Raw genomic sequence first — 18,869 nt, forward strand, 5'->3', positions numbered from 1 at the left:
CAACCACACAGGCGGATGAGGAGATGCGAGGCACAGGAGGGATAAGGCAGCTCATAATCAGGATAGCAGAACGTCAAGGCAGGTGGCACAGTAGCGTAGTCAGGACATAGCAGGAGGTCAGTAGGCAGGCAGCAGACGAGCAAGGTCAAGTCATAGAGCAAAGGAACAGATACACGGCAAGACAACTCTCAGGAATGCTTTCTCTCATGCACAAGGCAACAGAGATCCAGCAGGGAAGTGGGGAGGGTGGAGGAATTTATCAATGAGCCACAGATGAATCACACTAATGAGCGCACTGGCCCTTTAAATCTTAAAGCTCCCGCGTGAGCCCTAGGGGATGGGGACACGCAGAGGCTGGAGCAGGAGAAGCACCAGGTGAGTCACAGACTGGGGCTCGCATGTGGGCACGTCCCGCGATGCGAGTCCCAGCCCCACCAGCAGCAGCAGGTAACGGGACCATGCGCTCACGGCCAGCGTGTGCGGCTGGAGCGCATATAGTAACAGAGGATAACACCGTGTCTCTTTGTCCCCCCATTGGAGTGGTATATGTCAGCATTTTATTGTAATAAAGCAAAGATAACTTTGATCCTAGCTGTTTAGAAATCTATGCATGACACCCCCCCACCCCCCGCGCGAATGCTGTAACTTAGTGACGATGAGTTGTCATGCCAGCTGAAAGCCTAAGGAAGGCCCACAGACCTGTCATAAATATAAGCCTTTGACACGGTCTAATAGACTGCCTGTCTGTATTGCTTTGCTATGTAAAGTATGACAAAGTGATTGCATTCAAAAAACAAAACACATTTTTATTATTTTTTGTAAAAGAATCCATGGAAAGTGGTTTTAAAGAAAACAAAATACACGTATGTATCGCCACATTTGAAAATACCTTTACAATAAAGTAACTCATTGTCTAAACCACACAATGAACATAAAAAATAAAAAAGTATGTACCACAACAGTCCTATTAAAAATGGTTTACCATGCAAAAACAAAAAGCCATCATACCGCTGTATAAATGGAAACATAAAGAGGTTCAACCAATTTATTTGCAATTCTGTGTTGATGCAGACATACAGACAATTAGGCTGGACTCACATAATTTATTTTACACATGGTTTTTCTTCCTTAATCGGTGAAAATAGACACATTACAGATGAAAATCCATGCGTAAAATAAAATATGTTGGCAAATTGTGTGAACTCTGCCTAAATACTGGACAAGCAGGTGAGCTGAAAAGGACTATGCCTAAATGTATACGTATTCAGCTTTTCACTAGCAAAATCAGCCAACACCAGTAACTCGGACACTCCTAGGAGGTTTGGTAGCCACAATGAATATAGGAGCTTTGGTGGACCATGCCAACACTCTCCATTTTTATATCATTTTCTAGTATAGTGGTAGCATGCACTTTTAGGTCAAATTCTTTGGAGAACTTGCAGCTATGTACTGCAGACTGTATTGGATATGTGTATTAAAGTGTTGTATGATTATTTGTGTTTTCTTCTGTCACTATGGAGTGCTTTTATTGTCTCATCATGTGTTGCTTGTTTTTCAGGGATGAGAGTGGTCGGGTGCTATGTGGAGTCATGAGAATTGGCCTTGTTGCCAAAGGCTTACTCATTAAAGATGACATGGAGCTGGAGCTGGTTCTCTTGTGTAAGGAGAAACCAACAGAGAGCTTATTAGTAACAGTGAGAGAAAATCTTCCACTACAAATCCAGGTGAGACAGCAAATCCGCAGGGTAACTGTTAATATGTGACAAATTCTACAACCGAAATCTGCACTATATCCGAAAATCTTCCACAGAAATAAGTGGCATGTCACTTATTTCTGATTGAAATGGAGAAGGATATGCCCTCTTTTTTTAGTTCTATAACATACAGTTTACAGCTTAGTAATTATTATTATTTTGCTGGTGTTGCAATATTTGTGAGAGAAGTACCTAGGTGACTTGCATTGAGGGGGCGGGGCGGGGCGTGACATCACGGCTGTCATCAGGCACGGTGCAAACTTCACTCCGTGCAGCAGATGATACGGGGTGCTGCAGGAGAGATCGCGGGGGTTCCCAGCGGCGGGACGCCCGCGATCAGACATCTTATCCCCTATCCTTTGGAAGCTTCGAAGTGTCCCTTGTTTTGTGTACTTGGTGGTTTGTGACATCATTTTGTGCACCTTAAAGGACAAGTATCATGTAAAAAAAACTTATCCTTCAGATAGGGGATAAGTTTTAGATTTCGGGGGGTCAGAGCGCTGGGGCCCCCCGCAATCTCCTGTTTAGAGCCCCGGCTCTCCTATACAGCGGCACTTCACAACCCCTGCCCTAAGCGCTATGGGAGAGTGTTCGGCAATCTTTGCGCCGCTGTATAGGATAGCCGGGGCTCTAAACAGGAGATCGCGGGGGGCCCCAGCGCTCGGACCTCCCGCAATCTAAAACGTATCCCCTTATCCTTTGGATAGGAGGTAAGTTTTTTTTTTACATGATACTTGTCCTTTAAGTGTTTACCGTATTTTTCATCGTATAAGACACACTTTTTCTTCCCCAAAACTGGGGGGGGGGGGAGTTGGTGCACCTTATACGGCAAATACACACCTATCGGGTCGGTCCCTGCGGCCATCAACGGCCGGGACCCGCGGCTAATACAGGACATCACCGATCCCGGTGATGCCCTGTATTAACCCTTCAGACGTGGCGATCAAAGCTGACCGCCGCGTCTGAAGCGAAAGTGACACTAACCGGAGAAATCGCTGTGTCCCGAACCACTTACAGGACACCGGGAGGGACCTTACCTGCCTCCTCGGTGTCTTCGTGCCGGGATCCCCTGCATGGCGGCGCTCTCCTTCGACGTCATCGCGCACGCCGTCCTGTCATCAAATAGGAGCGGCGTGCGTAGCGACGTGATGACGGCGACGGAGAGCGTGGATCCCGGGGAAGAAGACGTCCGGAGCGGCGGGGACACGTGAGTATTACCTCCTATCCAGTGGTCTTCAACCTGCGGACCTCCAGATGTTGCAAAACTACAACTCCCAGCATGCCCGGACAGCCAACGGCTGTCTGGGCATGCTGGGAGTTGTAGTTTTGCAACATCTGAAGGTCCGCAGGTTGAAGATCACTGTTGGGTGCAGAACCTTTTTTTTTCTAGATTTTGCACCTTTAAAATTGGGTGCGTCTTATATGCCGGTGAGTCCTATAGAGCGAAAAAATACAGTATCTATGAGATTCTTTTAAAATTAGTATCATTAATAACTTTAATGTTTTATCTAAAAACTGGACCAGAGCCCAGTATTTACATTAGAGGCATTTACCCTATGATTGTCTTCATTTCTTTACAGCATTGCTGGTTTACATTGAATTGCATCTACTTTTGCTGCTCTGATCTTTATATTACAAGCGGATGTTGTTTTCCTTATTTAACCTCCTTCCTTTTTATTCAGAAACTCACAGAGGAGCCCTATCACATGGAACACTCCCTGGAAGATGCATCGATAATCATACATAATTCAAAGGAACCCAAGTTATCCCTTAAAGTTATCCTAACATCCCCATCGTTCCGGGAAGAAGAGGACCGAGCGGGTGGAGGTACTTGGTTTTTCTTGTGTCTGATGTTGTGAGGACCAGATTGTTTAGCAGTGTACACCAACCCTCTTCAACATTACCACCTAGAGATCTGTCTTATGCTTAGATGACTTGCTCGCTTCTCTCCCCCCCTCATCTGGTCGCTGGTACTGAAATGCACATTGAAAGATTGTATTGATCCCTTTTAGTTCGTTAATGTTAATACATATATTGTCTTACTTTGAAGTCTTTCATTTTGTGGTACTGAACAGATTCTGCTACACAACCTCAGTGCTGTTTTTTGCCCCTTAAATAACATGAACATTAGATAACTTCCCGAGCGCCAATGATATCATATATATATATATATATATATATATATATATATACCGTAAACCTCATGAACATACGACCCATGTCCTGCTGTAATATATAACCTTTTATTTATTGTTCCAACCAAACGAATTCAACCTTTTCATAATATGCTTGTAGCAGCTATGAGGTTGGGTAAGTCATAAGTAACATAGTACTAATGTGGTCATGATTTTCTTTATTTTTATTTCTCTTTTTTTTCCCCTCCCCTCTTCATTTATGGTCTGTAATATTTGCTTCAGCTTCCCAAGCCTGTCCCTACAAACTTACCAAGCAACACTGGACCTATGTCAGACCTTTGACCAACAGGCCACACTCTGTCATGTCAACTGAGGCAGCCAGCCCACCTGGGCAAGATGGACTCCCTGTCGCTCCTCCCATCTTTCTAGCCCCACCCTCTACTTTCTGTCCTTCCCACAAACATCAGCTATACAGTGTCAAATGTTGGTCAGTTAGAAATGTCAGTGGGGCCATCTGGGAAGAATCGTAGCCAATCAAAGAAGTTTTGTTTCCATTCGCTCATGCTTCAAATGTGTAATGTATTGAAGATGTCTTAGACATTACTAGGGGAATGCAGATACTTAACAAAAAACGGTTGCATTATTGGGCATATAGTGCTCACAGATCACCACACCCTGCACTCTAAGGATAATGTTTTCCGGGGTTAAATCTTTTTTTAAATTGCGTATATAAATGAGGTGCTTTTTGAAAATACTTGTGCAAGTGATGTCACTGCAATGGCTCTAGATGTATTGTCACTTCAAGGAGCACGTCACTGTCAACCTCATTGATTGCATGAACGGAGGGGTTGTTGCATAGATTTTTTTTATTAACAGTACTACTGGTAAGTGATATTTGTCAAAGACACCTTATTTATGTACGTGAAAAAGATCTGCTCTCGAAAAACACCTTTTAAGTCATTTGTGTGCTCCCCGACAGCTCAGTGCTGTCACTTTCTGCCTGACAGTGTCCTAGACAGGAAGTTGTATCGGGGCCATAGGTTACAGACTACTAGATCGTGGTTTCAATGCTGCTGCCCTTTGCTAAGTAGCATAATCCTTCATAGAAATAATGTACACACATACACATATCATATAGGATTTGCCCCTAAATACATTACAAAAAACAGGTAAATATTTTTCCTCGAGTCATCCTTTTCTGTCAAGATGTTAAAAAATTCCAGTTTCTAGGAAAGCTGAGTGACAGCTTCTTCGGAGCTGGTACCATATTGGATGGAGAACTGAGCTCAGGGATGTGCAACTGAGATGCCTAGACTTAGAACAGTGTTCCCCAACCAGTGTGCATCCAGCTGTTGCAAAACTACAACTCCCAGCATGCCCGGACAGCCAAAGGCTGTCCGGGCATGCTGGGAGTTGTAGTTTCGCAACAGCTGGAGGCACGCTGGTTGGAAAACACTGACTTAAAAAAAGCCTTTGAGTCCTGCTTCTCAAGCCCATACACAGTGATTGACAGCTCTTCCTGTATATGGGTGGTATGAAGAAAAAAAGAGGAAGAAAAAACAACGGGCGCTCCCTAGTGTAGTATTTCTAGGATGGAAGAAAAAAATGATGCAAATACCCACCACCAAACACCCAAGGTGAAGTACTGACCTTGAGTGGATGTATGAAGAGGTCAGTGGGGCCTCTGTTGTGTGGTTGAGGGTATGTAACAATGGGATTGTCACAGTCTGCTGCTCTCACCCCTATTTTCTGTGTTCCCGAGGGAGACGGACAACAAAGTGATGTGGAGGGTACAAAAATATATCTTTTTTTTTTTTCTTTTTTTGTTGAGAGCGCTACTGTATTAAGCCAGCACTTACGCATAACTTTTATTGGTAAAAGAAGTCAAAAGGTAAAAGAGTACAACACATTTCGGCGCACACTCGTGCCTTCCTCAGGCCTTCCTCAGGCCCACAAATATTACTGGCCGTACGTATAGCTCGTCATGATCACTCCCCGGATATGCACCACCGATGAACCCGAGTTCTGCTGTCAAAGTTCGTCTAGACGAGCTATCCTTACGGCCAGTTAGAGTTGTGGACCTGAGGAAGGCACGAGTGTGCGCCGAAATGCGTTGTCCTGTTTTACCTTTTGACTTCTTTTACCAATAAAAGTTAGTCCTGCGTAAGTGCTGGCTCGATCTCTGTTTCATTCTGACTCCCATCGAGATACAATAGCGTTCTCAAAAAGAAAAAACAAAACGATATATTTTTGTACCCTCCACATCACTGTATATGGGTGGGAAAGCAGGACTCACAGGCTTTCTCTTAGTCCTGGAAGCCTTTGAGTACCTGAATCTAATCATACACATCTATATATCCCTGAACTCAGTGTCTCCTGCTATTTTATGCTGCCCTTAGAAGACCTAAAGAGCCATTTAATTGTGCAGCGATATATATTTATCCTCTTATCGCTGCATATACATTGTTAGATTTGCCATGCCAGGACCTGGGTTACAATGATTTTTGAGAGTTTTAATGGCGGTCCTGCTGTTCTTCTCTTCCAGAAGTAGATATAACTAAGAGGCAGCGGGTTAGAATTTTTGACCACTTAACAGAAGAGAGCATCTTTGGGACTTATATTGGCATGTGAATTTTAAATTTTTAGGTGGAAATAAGTTTTAATGTGTTACAGAAAAGCTTGTACCTAGAGTTTTCTGTTTACAGAGACATCAAGCTCTTGTAATATTTTACACTTTTACATCATTTACAGATCCCAACCCCTCCCGTGATCAGGCACTGTATCTGTATTCCCTTATGTTATATAACTGCTCAATTCACACATCCATTATAATATGGGTATAACTGACCAATATTTCCCGAGGTATGGTTTTTGACTATGCTAATCTATATCCTAACACCGAGCAGCGTAGGTGCAGTGGACCTGTCCTGTGTGTATTTCATGCAGTCAGAATGATGCTTGTGTCTTCATGGGCTGACCTCATTTTTATATCATTCTGCTGGTGTTTTGCTCTATTATGTAATGGGACCTTACTGCACATCTTCTGTTGTTCTTGGGACATGGTATATCTGATCACTTGTACTTTATGCCACCTATAGGACAGGCACGAGATATGGTAGGGTCTGCCTATGGTTGCCGGATACGGCTGGAGGAGGGGAAAACCGGTCACTCCCGTACCCCAGCCAGACTGGCCCTGAAATCCATTCACTTTAATAAGCCGACCGGAGTCAAATAGTGACTCCGGTCGGCTCATTTCTGCCCACTATCCGGTTTTGTGACCGACCTAAAACCGTAGTATACTACGGTTTTAGGTCCGGTCACAAAACCGGATACGGGGCAGAAATGAGCCGAACGGAGTCACTGTTTGACTCCGGTCGGGCATAAGATGTCTGATCGCGGGGGGCCCGCTGCTGAGACACCTCGCGATCTCACTGCAGCACCTGCATTCTATGCGGGTGCTGAATCTCCAGTTTTGGAAACATCTAAGTTTCCGGGCCTGTGGACGTAACGTCACGCCCCTTCCATTCATGTCTATGGGAGGGGGCGTTAATGCCCGGAATACCCCTTTAAATGGCAAGCTCTTTACACATAGGAGTCAATGAGGATTAGCAAAGGTAGAGAGCACCACTCCCCTCTCCAATGAGGGATATAGCTGTACAATATACACTAGTCTGAAGTGCTGTTACCTGACTGTAGACTACATCAGGTTATTGGGGAAGATAATTATAACTTGTCTAATAGTAAAACTGACCTTGTTGCCCATAACAACCAATCAGTGCTGATTTTTCATTTTACCAGAACACATATGAAAGATAAGACCTGAGTGGTTGCTATAGGCAACAAAGAAAGTTTTTTTTACGATTATCTCTTCAATTGTCTTTTTTTTATTGCTTCTTGTTACATCAAGACTTCTATGACGTAATTCTGGTGTGCTACGTCTTATATGATCAAATTATGTATAGATGGTTCAGACTTTTTAGACTTCTTTTATCTCCACACATTTTTAAATATAAGTATATATAATTTATTTATTAATATACTTTTACAGTATGCAGAGCTGGTTGTCTGAGACAGAGCTCTAAATCCACTATCCACAAATAGGGAATGCCTAGCTGCTCATTTAGGATCAAACCACTTGGACACCCTTTGATTACAAGAGCACAGGTCAATTGTCCCCTGAGCAAATGGAGTGATGTCGTACATGCTGGCCTCCGATCCATTCTCTCTATGGGATTACCCAGTTCTGCATTTGTTTGTTTGGAAGTCACATGGACAGTGAATGGAGCAGTAGCCCAGCATGTTCTCTACTGCTCTATTATTAAAGGGACCTAGTGGTCATTACAGTGGTCAGAGCCCCTCTGATCAGTTAGGTATCCACTAACCTATGGATAGGGGATTACTTTTAATCTTGGAATAACCCCTTTAAAACATAACCGTGTAGGTTTAGTATTGCAAAAGCACATAATAAAGCTTTAGGAACTTCTGCATCTGACTTAAGAAGACTTATCTGGAAAGGGTATGGCTTAGCAGAAAAGTGACCAAGGCTTGTGAGTAACTCCATGTGCCACAATTTTGGCATAACGTAAGCCAACTAGTGTATAGTGTAAAGCTATACCAAATGTATCAGACAGCATGATATAAAACTGTAATAAATCTGACGCATTTTCACACTGCCTAGTCTTAGTTTGCACTTAGACAGTTTTTGTCTTAGACAGTTTTAGTAAATCTGCCCCACTATTGATGCCGCCTGCAGCAGCCACTAGAGGGAGCTTTGGAGTTTACTGGTTATATATTGAGTTCAAAATTAACACTGTAGTCACTAATCTCCTTCTAGTAAAGGGTAGAAGTAACATGTTTTAAAGGGGTACTCCGGTGGAAAACTTTTTTTATTTTTTTTTTTAATCAACTGGTGCCAGAAAGTTAAACAGATTTGTAAATTACTTCTATTAAAAAAATCTTAATCCTTCCAGTACTTATTAGCTGCTGAATACTACAGAGGAAATTATTTTCTTTTTGGAACACAGTGCTCTCTGCTGACATCATGACCACAGTGCTCTCTGCTGACAACTCTGTCCATTTTAGGAACTGTCCAGAGTAGGATAAAATCCAATCCCCATAGAAAACATATGCTGCTTTGGACAGTTCCTAAAATGGACAATAGAATGACTTTAATAGAAGTCATTTACAAATCTGTTTACTTTCTGGCACCAGTTGATAAAAAAAGTTTTCCACCGGAGTACCCCTTTAAGTCTCTATTAGGGATTTTGAGTGTTTTACTGCTATAAAGATATATTAAATTATCAGCACGTAATAATGAGCCTTAAAGGGGTACCCCACTGGCCAGCATTCAGAACATTTAGTTCAGACCACGCCCCCTCAATGCAAGTCTATGGGAGGGGGCCCCCTCCAATAGACTTGCATTGAGGGGGTGTGGCCGTCCCCCCGTAGCGCGCATACAGCGTTCGGAACTAAATGTCCTAAATGTCTGACTAGTGGAGTACCCCCTTTAAAACAACGTGATGTTAACAGACAGGGATTTACTTTTGACACAGTGAGGTTGATACATAGACTAACATTATGGAATGATCTATTTGTTATTAAAAGGCGTGAGAACATTATATTCTGCTTTAACACATTCAGGCTATGTGCAACTGGTCCCTGATCATAAGAGCTGATAATCAAAAATTGACGCCTCCGTCAACAAGTCTGGGCCTAGCTTCCTAGCAGAGCATGAAGACACTTCATTCTAATGATGTTAATGTACAAGACAGTCTGATGCAAGTTTGTTTTCTTCTTGCCCTCACCCCATGATCCTTTCATCTGTACTTTGGATAGGATTCTGCGCACAGGTGCTGACTGGCTGCACAAAAATGCTGTGCAAGAGGGTAATAAATAAAAGACATCTTACAATTAATGTCCCGCTGTGCACTGGGAGGTAGAGTGATAGTGTGCTATTGTACAAATTCTGTAGGGATGGTAGGACCATACCCAATAGAGCCAAGAAGACACACACAAACATCTTCAGCATTTATGGTGAGCGTATACTAGACTGCAGACACATCATACAACCCAATAAACCAGGTCGATGATCACTTTTACTAATCAATCTGTGCTTGTAAGTTTGAATATGTGTTCTGTTAGTCTCAAAGATTCCTTGTTACTGAGAGACAGATCTCTCCAAAGCCATGGGGCTTCGTAGTGCAAATACCCAGTGCTAAAGTTGTCAGATTGAACATGTCATCAAGCAGTAGAAGCTAAGCAGATCTGTTCATGGATGGAATACTGCTGGGTCTCTGCAGTTATAGCTGTTTGCCCCTGATCCAATCCCACTGTCACTATTTTGATCAGGGCACTGTCTGGTGTTGCCCACCCTCTCTTACTGGCTTTGCTGCACTTTTAGTGAGAAGAGGAGATATCATAAAGTACATCATTAAAGTGTACCTGTCATCAACAGAAACGTTTTGTATAACGTAGATAATAGCATTATATGTATATTTGTAATCTACATTGGTAAAAAAAAAATTTTTTTATATTTTTGTCCTTAAAGCTATTGTCTGTGTGTCTCTATGAAAAGTCCAAATACAGGAAGTGAGGGTGGACAAGCAGGGCTCTGTACACTGAGGACAAGCAGGGCTCTGTACACTGAGGACAAGCAGGGCTCTGTACACTGAGGACAAGCAGGGCTCTGTGCACTGAGGACAAGCAGGGCTCTGTGCACTGAGGACAAGCAGGGTTCTGTGCACTGAGGACAAGCAGGGTTCTGTGCACTGAGGACAAGTAGGGCTCTGTGCACTGAGGACAAGCAGGGCTCTGTATACTGAGGACAAGCAGGGCTCTGTACACTGAGGACAAGAAGGGCTCTGTACACTGAGGACAAGCAGGGCTCTGTACACTGAGGACAAGCAGGGCTCTGCGCATTGAGGACAAGCAGGGCTCTGCGCACTGAGGACAAGCAGGGCTCTGCGCACTGAGGACAAGCAGGGCTCTGTACACTGAGGACAAGCAGGGCTCTGTACACTGAGGCTCCGTGACATGCTATGGGCTCACACATGAGGATTGACAAGCCAAATACTTCCTGTATTTGGACTCCTCACAGACAATAGCTGCAGGGACAGCACTTGTTCACCCATAAATATACACATTTTTTTAACCAATGTATTTTACAAATATACATATAATTGTATTATCTACATTGTATAAAAAGTTTTTGTTGATGACAGGTACACTTTAAAGGGGTACTCCGCTGCCCCAGCGTTCAGAAAGCTGGGTGCCAGCTGGGGGGGTCGTGACATCACGCCATGCCCCCTCAATGCAAATCTATAGGAGGGGGCGAGCCGACCTCCACACCCCCTCCCATAGACTTGCATTGTGGGGGCGAGGCATGAAGTCATGAGGGGCTTGGCTGTGATGTCATAAACCCCTCAGCCCTCACTCGGAACAAAATATTCTAAATGCTGGGGGAGCGGAGTACCCCTTTAAGCTGTCTCCTCCTCTTCTCGCTACTGCTGCTTGCCCAGGTAGGGGAACTGGTATCTAAAAACATCACTTCTGCATCTCTTCTTGCAAATCTCTGCTTATTCTGGAAATAGGCACCAAATAGGCAGTCTTATTTACTAATTGAGAGCTCTTCTGTTAGAATGCTTATATAGGTTGCCAATCACAAACCCAAAACAAGCAGAGATTTAAAGGCAACCTGTCATTGTTTATGCTGTCTGAACCACAAGTGGCTTTTTCCTGAGCCATTGGCTTTATTGATAGATTTAACCTTATATCGAAAGAGAAAAAGATATATCAATCAGGGCTGGGGGGGGGTATGTAGGTTGAAAGTGGGAGGAGGGGCCACCCTGATGGCTTGTGGTTCGGGCAGCATAAAACTGATGACAGGTTCCTCTAAAATGAATACTTTACTAGTTTTGCTGAACATTTTCTCACAAATCTATATATCGATCTGCTCTGCTCCTCCTGCTCTGTAACATGCCGCCTGCAGCTCAGATGGCTTGTTCAAAATGACTGGTTACCTTTAATTATTGGGGGTTGTTAACCCTTTATACCTCCCATGATTGCAGAGGAGAGAGGTGGGTGGTCTATCAGGCCTACTCTCCCAATATAGTATTTACCTGAATATTTTATTGTTGCAGGCCACAGCATAGACATAGTGGCGCAGAGGCTTGTCAGAAACTGTGCTTGTTCATTTCCAGAACCCCGGCACGTGTAATGGGCTTTTCTAATGAGTGTTAAACAGGCTTTAAATGCTTGAAATTAACATTTGCGTGCGCGAGGCTTAACTATAGCTTGCACAGACTGCCCAGAGATCACAGTAGTAATTCGTAATGAGTAATAATTAATGTGTTATCTGCCCTGCCAATGCCATTTAGGAAGAAGGGAACATATGCAAATCACCTGCTCATTATTTTCTAGATCTTTTTGCCTGCTAGGCTAGAAATTCACACACAATCTGTGTCTGAAAGTGCTCTCCGCCACCTCCTCGATGCCTGTGGTATTGTAAATTTTTATAATGTGTCTGCTATCTAGGCTAAGCCTGTATTTTCACACCTGCAATCTCCAATATAAGAAAGTATGTGCACAGTCCCAGCAATCTATTAGGAGGATTAGAGGAATATGTTAGCTCTGCATCTCCCAGTGCCTGTCAAGATCATTGTACCACTGACCGGTCTTAAAGTCTAAAAAGATGTTAATGCTTTACCCAAAAGTGATGATTTCTGGTTTTCTGGAGATTAGCACATTTTTGCAGCCTTTCAGTCTGTGATTTCAGTTCTTCATAACCACTCATTTACTGTAGTTTATTTCCAATTTATATGTGAACTTGGAGCAGATGTTCACATTGAAGTGAAATGGCTAAATCATGTGCTTTGCAAGCTATGCCTGGGGCGTCCAGTTTAAAGGTGCAGTCCTGCAGTCTGACATCTAGATTTTTTTTTTCAGGGCCAGTCTAGTCGGGTGGTCAGTGGGGGTCAGGCAGCTGGTCCACTGCTCAGTCTTGTCTGATTGACATGCTTTAATAGTCATTTTTGGCACAACTCTGATGCTAGACATAGCGTCAGCATTTTTCTGATAAGTAGTCTGACAGGAATCAAAATATATAAGATAGATACTGATATATACACACTTGGTGCATCAGGATTCCAACACCATCAGGCTCTGTTCACATCTGCATTGTGGTTTTACTTTACAAATTTATCTACAAGTTGATGCTACCACTGGCACTCAGCAGACCCCACTTGACCTATAATGGGGTCTGTTAAAGGGGTTATCCAGGAAAAAACTTTTTTTTTAGATATCAACTGGCTCCAGAAAGTTAAACAGATTTGTAAATTACTTCTATTAAAAAATCTTAATCCTTTCAGTACTTATGAGCTTCTTAAAGGAGTAGTCCAGTGGTGATTCAGTGGTGAGCAACTTATCCCCTATCCTAAGGATAGGGGATAAGTTGCAGATCGCGGGGGGTCCGACCCCTGGGGCCCCCCGCGATCTCCTGTACGGAGCCCCGACAGCCCGCTGGAAGGGGGCGTGTCGACCTCCGCACGAGGCGGCGGCCGACACGCCCCCTCAATACAAGTCTATGGCAGAGCCGAAGCGCTGCCTTCGGCAATCTCCGGCTCTGCCATAGAGATGTATTGAGGGGGCGTGTCGGCCGCCGCCTCGTGCGGGGGTCGACACCCGCTATCTCGGCGGAGAGCCGGGGCCCCGTACAGAGAGATCGCAGGGGGCCCCAGCGGTCGGACCCCCCGCGATCTCAAACTTATCCCCTATCCTTAGGATAGGGGATAAGTTTTTCACCACTGGACTACCCCTTTAAGTTAAGGTTGTTATTTTCTGTCTAAGTCCTCTCTGATGACACGTGTCTCGGGAAACGCCCAGTGTAGAAGCAAATCCCCATAGCAAACCTCTTCTAAACTGGGCGTTTCCCAAGACAGGTGTCATCAGAGAGGACGTAGACAGAAAAGAACAGCCTTAACTTCAGAAGCTCATAAGTACTGAAAGGATTAAGATTTTTTAATAGAAGTAATTCACAAATCTGTTTAACTTTCTGGAGCCAGTTGATATATAAAAAAAAAGTTTTTTCCTGGAATACCCCTTTAAATTCTTTCATTTTTTGTCATTTTGATTAGAAAAATAGAGCTATTCTTCCCATCAAATATGAATTATTAAACATATCCTTTGATGCAGATGGGGACAGCACCTTTGTAGTTGAGTCTAAGGGCTCTGTTCACATTAGTATTCTCATTGAATTTTGCAGTTTCAGTCTGATCTGTGTGTATTATATATAATAAATTTTTTTAATGCCCCAACAGTTCCCATTTAAAGGGGTTATCCAGGAAAAAAACTTTTTTTTTTTTTTTTTTTATATATCAACTGGCTCCAGAAAGTTAAACAGATTTCTAAATTACTGCTATTAAAAAAATCTTAATCCTTTCAGTACTTATGAGCTTCTGAAGTTAAGGTTGTTCTTTTCTGTCTAAGTGCTCTCTGATGACACCTGTCTCGGGAACCGCCCAGTTTAGAAGAGGTTTGCTATGGGGATTTGCTTCTAAACTGGGCGTTTCCCGAGACACGTGTCATCAAAGAGCACTTAGACAGAAAAGAACAACCTTAACTTCAGAAGCTCATAAGTACTGAAAGGATTAAGATTTTTTAATAGAAGTGATTTAGAAATCTGTGTAACTTTCTGGAGCCAGTTGAGATATATATATATATATATATATATATATAAGTTTTTTTCCTGGATAACCCCAAGTCAGTGGGGTCTTAGAGGATTCACAAATATCCTTTTAAAGGCAGACCTGACATGAGGCCATTATAAAGAGAGAAATTAGATTTTATACATATCATCTATAGCAGTGGTCTCCAACCTGCGGACCTCCAGATGTTGCAAAACTACAATTCCCAGCTTGCCCGGACAGCCAACGGCTGTCCGGGCATGCTGGGAGTTGTAGTTTTGCAACATCTGGAGGTCCGCAGGTTGAAGACCACTGATCTATAGCATTGCTTCCTCTCTAAGGTTCTGGATAAGATGATGACAGCTTGAATATTAAAACAACAAGGCTTTTAGATCTATGTCCGTTTTCTTTAGGATGTTAGATTCCTATAGCCTGTGACATGCTCCTCCACAGATCACCATTTTTGAACTGAGCGGCGTCTCTATGGTTCCTGACTTGCTGCACCTTCATGTGTTTTATTCATCGGACTGCACCTTTAAACCTTCGCCAATATCCCCTAAGGGGGACCCGGAGTATCTAATCTGAGCTCTGACGTTTGGAACATGTTCACAAGAAACAATGCAAACATCTGCTGTGGAGTTCGTCAGGACGGAAAATATGTATGTAGCACTTCTGACGCTGGGGAAAACATGAGCGGTAACACAGCGCCTGATCAAGAGTAACTGCAAGTCCCCCCCCATCCTCATAGCACATATTCAGCAAGGGCTATTTTGACGTTCTAAACAATGCAATATTAATGGATGGAATCCTATAGCGTTTGATCATTTTTAGAAGGCAGAATTTCATTTTGATGTCTTAGCTATCAACCTGTGAGCTTCATTAACTGGGGAGAAAATCAGAATCCACAGACGCCGCTAATCACGTCTCTAAAGATTAAACAATCTGACACCTTCCCTAGATAAAAAATAGAATGGAAAATAAATGCATCAAATCCCCAGTCTTCCTTCATGTCTGCGCATAGATGCATACTATCGCTGGTACAGATTTTTACAGTGCACTTATGCCACTTTACGACATGTGTCACATTGATCCATGAGCCCTATTTCTTGAAGCCACCTTTACTAGAAATGTATACCTGCTGTCAGAGCTGTTCTGCTTTTACAAATAAAAATACATTTCAGATTAGGAATATATGTTTTGGATCACCAAAATTCAGAATAAATAAAAAAGGATATCTTTTATGTATTGTATTTTTTGCTGCATTGACATAAAGGCTTACCACAAAGCATTGTAAATCCAAAACCTACTAGGATGCATTATACAGTTACCATGCCATAATCTCAGTGTAATAGGTTGAAGAACCTCCCCCATTTTAGGAGTTATTTGAGCAAAAGATATTCAAGAACAGGGAAATCACCAGCACATAATATTTTCTAGTGCTTTCCCTACCAGAGAGAAATTGTTATACTGATTCTATAGCTGGCCATGCACATTAGGCTAGTTACACACAGGTTAAAGGGGTATTCCAGGCAAAAACTTTTTTATATAGATCAACTGGCTCCAGAAAGTTAAACAGATTTGTAAATTATCAATACAGTGGAGAGTAAGAAAAACATCGGCACTCACCGGTCTTCTCTTAAAACCGCTTCTTTATTGGTGCATACTCACAACATGAAATGCAGTCAGGGAGAGGGATCTGTGCAGGGGGGGTAAGTAGTAGGCAACAGACTCTATTTCGCTCGTTACACGAGCTTCATCCGGCCAATGGTCTGTTGCCTACTACTTACCCCCCCCTGCACAGATCCCTCTCCCTGACTGCGTTTCATGTTGTGAGTATGCACCAATAAAGAAGCTGTTTTAAGAGAAGACCGGTGAGTGCCGATGTTTTTCTTACTCTCCACTGCATTGATAATTTACAAATCTGTTTAACTTTCTGGAGCCAGTTGATATATATAAAAAAGTTTTTGCCTGGAATACCCCTTTAATACGGCTCACCTCACATCTATCTGTTCACCTGAACTGGCGGCTGTCAAAACCGTGGTCAGACTGGGACTTGTGGTAATATGGCTGCAAAAATGCAGCTTTAGTACACCCGTGTGAAAAAGGCCTTGAGGGCAAACCTGTTGATTTTGGTGGGACTGGACAACCATCCTGTGTGTATGGTGTCCCATATTTTTCCTCAGTGACATGTGGGGTAAAGGAGGATCGGGCTGTTTGATTCTAATGGCCAATTATTTTGCTTTCAGGAGAGATACGATGCCACAAGAGGTGTCTGTCAGACTCTTTCTCCCCTCTCTCATTAAGAACCTCTGCACACTTGGCTGAACCAAACATGCATGGATTAGCTTCTGTACTTTAAATATTAAATGCTTTACTTTTTAGATTTTTCTGATGTCATGACCACAGTGCTCTCTGCTGACCTCTGCTGTCCATTTTAGGAACTGTCCTGAGCAGCATATGTTTGCTATGGGGATTTTCTACCTGTTCTGGACAGTTCCAAAAATGGACAGCAGAGAGCACTGTGGTCGTGACATCAGAGAAATCTAAACAGTGAAGCATTTCCTCTGTAGCATATAGCCCCTAAAAAGTACTGGTAGGATTAGGATTTTTTTTATAGAAGTAATTTACAAATCTGTTTAACTTTCTGGCACCAGTTGATAAAAAAAAAAAAAAAAAAATCCACAGGAGTACCCCTTTAAGTTTTAGTGAACAGAATTTTAACAAATCACATTTTTTACTGAATGTGTTTTCCCATGAAAATTTCAATTTATTTCAATTTTTGAAACTCACAGGAAATAGTCATCTTTGCAGTTAGTCTGCTGAATTTTTTTCAAGGGAGTATTTTGCCACATCTTGTATTTTACACACATTTTTTTATTTTTCTTCATTTTGCCAATGGCGCAGTGGTTGTGCTTTCTATTGCACCAATACTGATACTGGTGAACAAAGCCTTGGGGTAATTCTGCCAACCAGAAGATGATATTATTTAAAGTCTGACCATGTAGAGATGTTGGTGATTCTTCCTACCGGTTTCCTCTTCTGTATGAAGTCTACGTACCCGTAGTGGCATTATGAGATGCCTGTGTAATAGTATAAAACAATAACTTCTATATTTCATATATAGACAGATATAGCAGAGGAGACAGATTTAAATTGCTGCATGTAACGCTTGAGATATATATAGATATATTCTATTTTGACCAGGCATCTCATAATGTTTCCTATTTCATATAGCAGAGATAACAGGTAGGAAGAACCAACAACATCTCAACCAACAACATCTCTGCTTGGTCAGACTGCAAATAATGACATCTGCAGGTTGGAAGAAATGTAACTAAATTGTATGTATCTTTATAATATATATGTATACAACAAATAGAGAAGATACACTAGCACTCACCTATCCTGTGATTTTCAGTATTCCTCATTTTCCGTGATGCTAGGAGCGAAAACGGCTGTTAGCCTCTGAGCGCCCTCATCCATATTGCTCCCAGTATCACGGATAATCCGGAATACTGAAAATCACAGGATCGGTGAGTGCAAGTGTATCTTCTCTATTTGTTGCATACATATACTATAGGCTATACACACTTAGCACCCCGGCAGTGAAAAGTAGAAGAAAGCAGCTACGGCCATAATACCGCGCATTAAAATATTTGTCCTGCTAATCCTGAAAGACATCTAATATAGCTGTGCCCTCCAAACCCTATATATATATATATATATATATATATATATATATATATATATATATAAATATATATGTGTGTATGTATATATCTAAGCGCTGCGGAATCTGTAGGCACTATATAAATATAAATAAAAAATAAAAATATATATATATATTTACATATAATATTTGTATATTCATTAGTTTTTGCCCTTCCTGGAACTCCATAGATCCCTTATTAAATGTAGAACTGTTTACAGAGCCGACCTATTGCCGACATAACCTGCATTAAAGCTCACGTTATGATAGATAAAACATCTCAATGAAAACACTGCTCATGAAATATTGGTGGATGTAATGGCTTTAAGCCGGCAATCTTTACCATTCAGATTTATAGCTTTCATTTTAACCTTGCTGTGGGGAATCATAATGATATCCGTGCGCTCTGGCCGTATGTATGGTCTCCCATTAAAGGCTTCTCTCTGATATAGTCACCGTCTTCCCCTATTATATACAATCACAACACGTTTTTACCGTACCGGAATTCACTTATTCAGCTAATATTTTCACCGTCCCCTAAATAAACCTCCATATTGAACACGTGGGAAGAGGTTAGACATCAATTATGACA

At 42.3% G+C, this 18,869-nt stretch overlaps 1 protein-coding gene across 6 annotated transcripts in view; it reads left to right on the top strand.

Moving 5' to 3' along the window:
- The window catches only part of STRBP (spermatid perinuclear RNA binding protein), a 163,189-nt gene that overhangs the window by 102,617 nt on the left and 41,703 nt on the right, over positions 1–18,869 (top strand). For all 6 annotated transcript variants that reach the window (XM_056539275.1, XM_056539271.1, XM_056539276.1 and 3 more), the window contains 2 exons: positions 1,559–1,724; positions 3,437–3,581. In XM_056539275.1, coding sequence (XP_056395250.1) covers positions 1,559–1,724; positions 3,437–3,581 — 311 coding nt within the window. The remainder of the gene's footprint in view (positions 1–1,558; positions 1,725–3,436; positions 3,582–18,869) is intronic.

This window comes from Hyla sarda, chromosome 9 (assembly GCF_029499605.1).
Source record: "Hyla sarda isolate aHylSar1 chromosome 9, aHylSar1.hap1, whole genome shotgun sequence".
NCBI lineage: Eukaryota > Metazoa > Chordata > Amphibia > Anura > Hylidae > Hyla > Hyla sarda.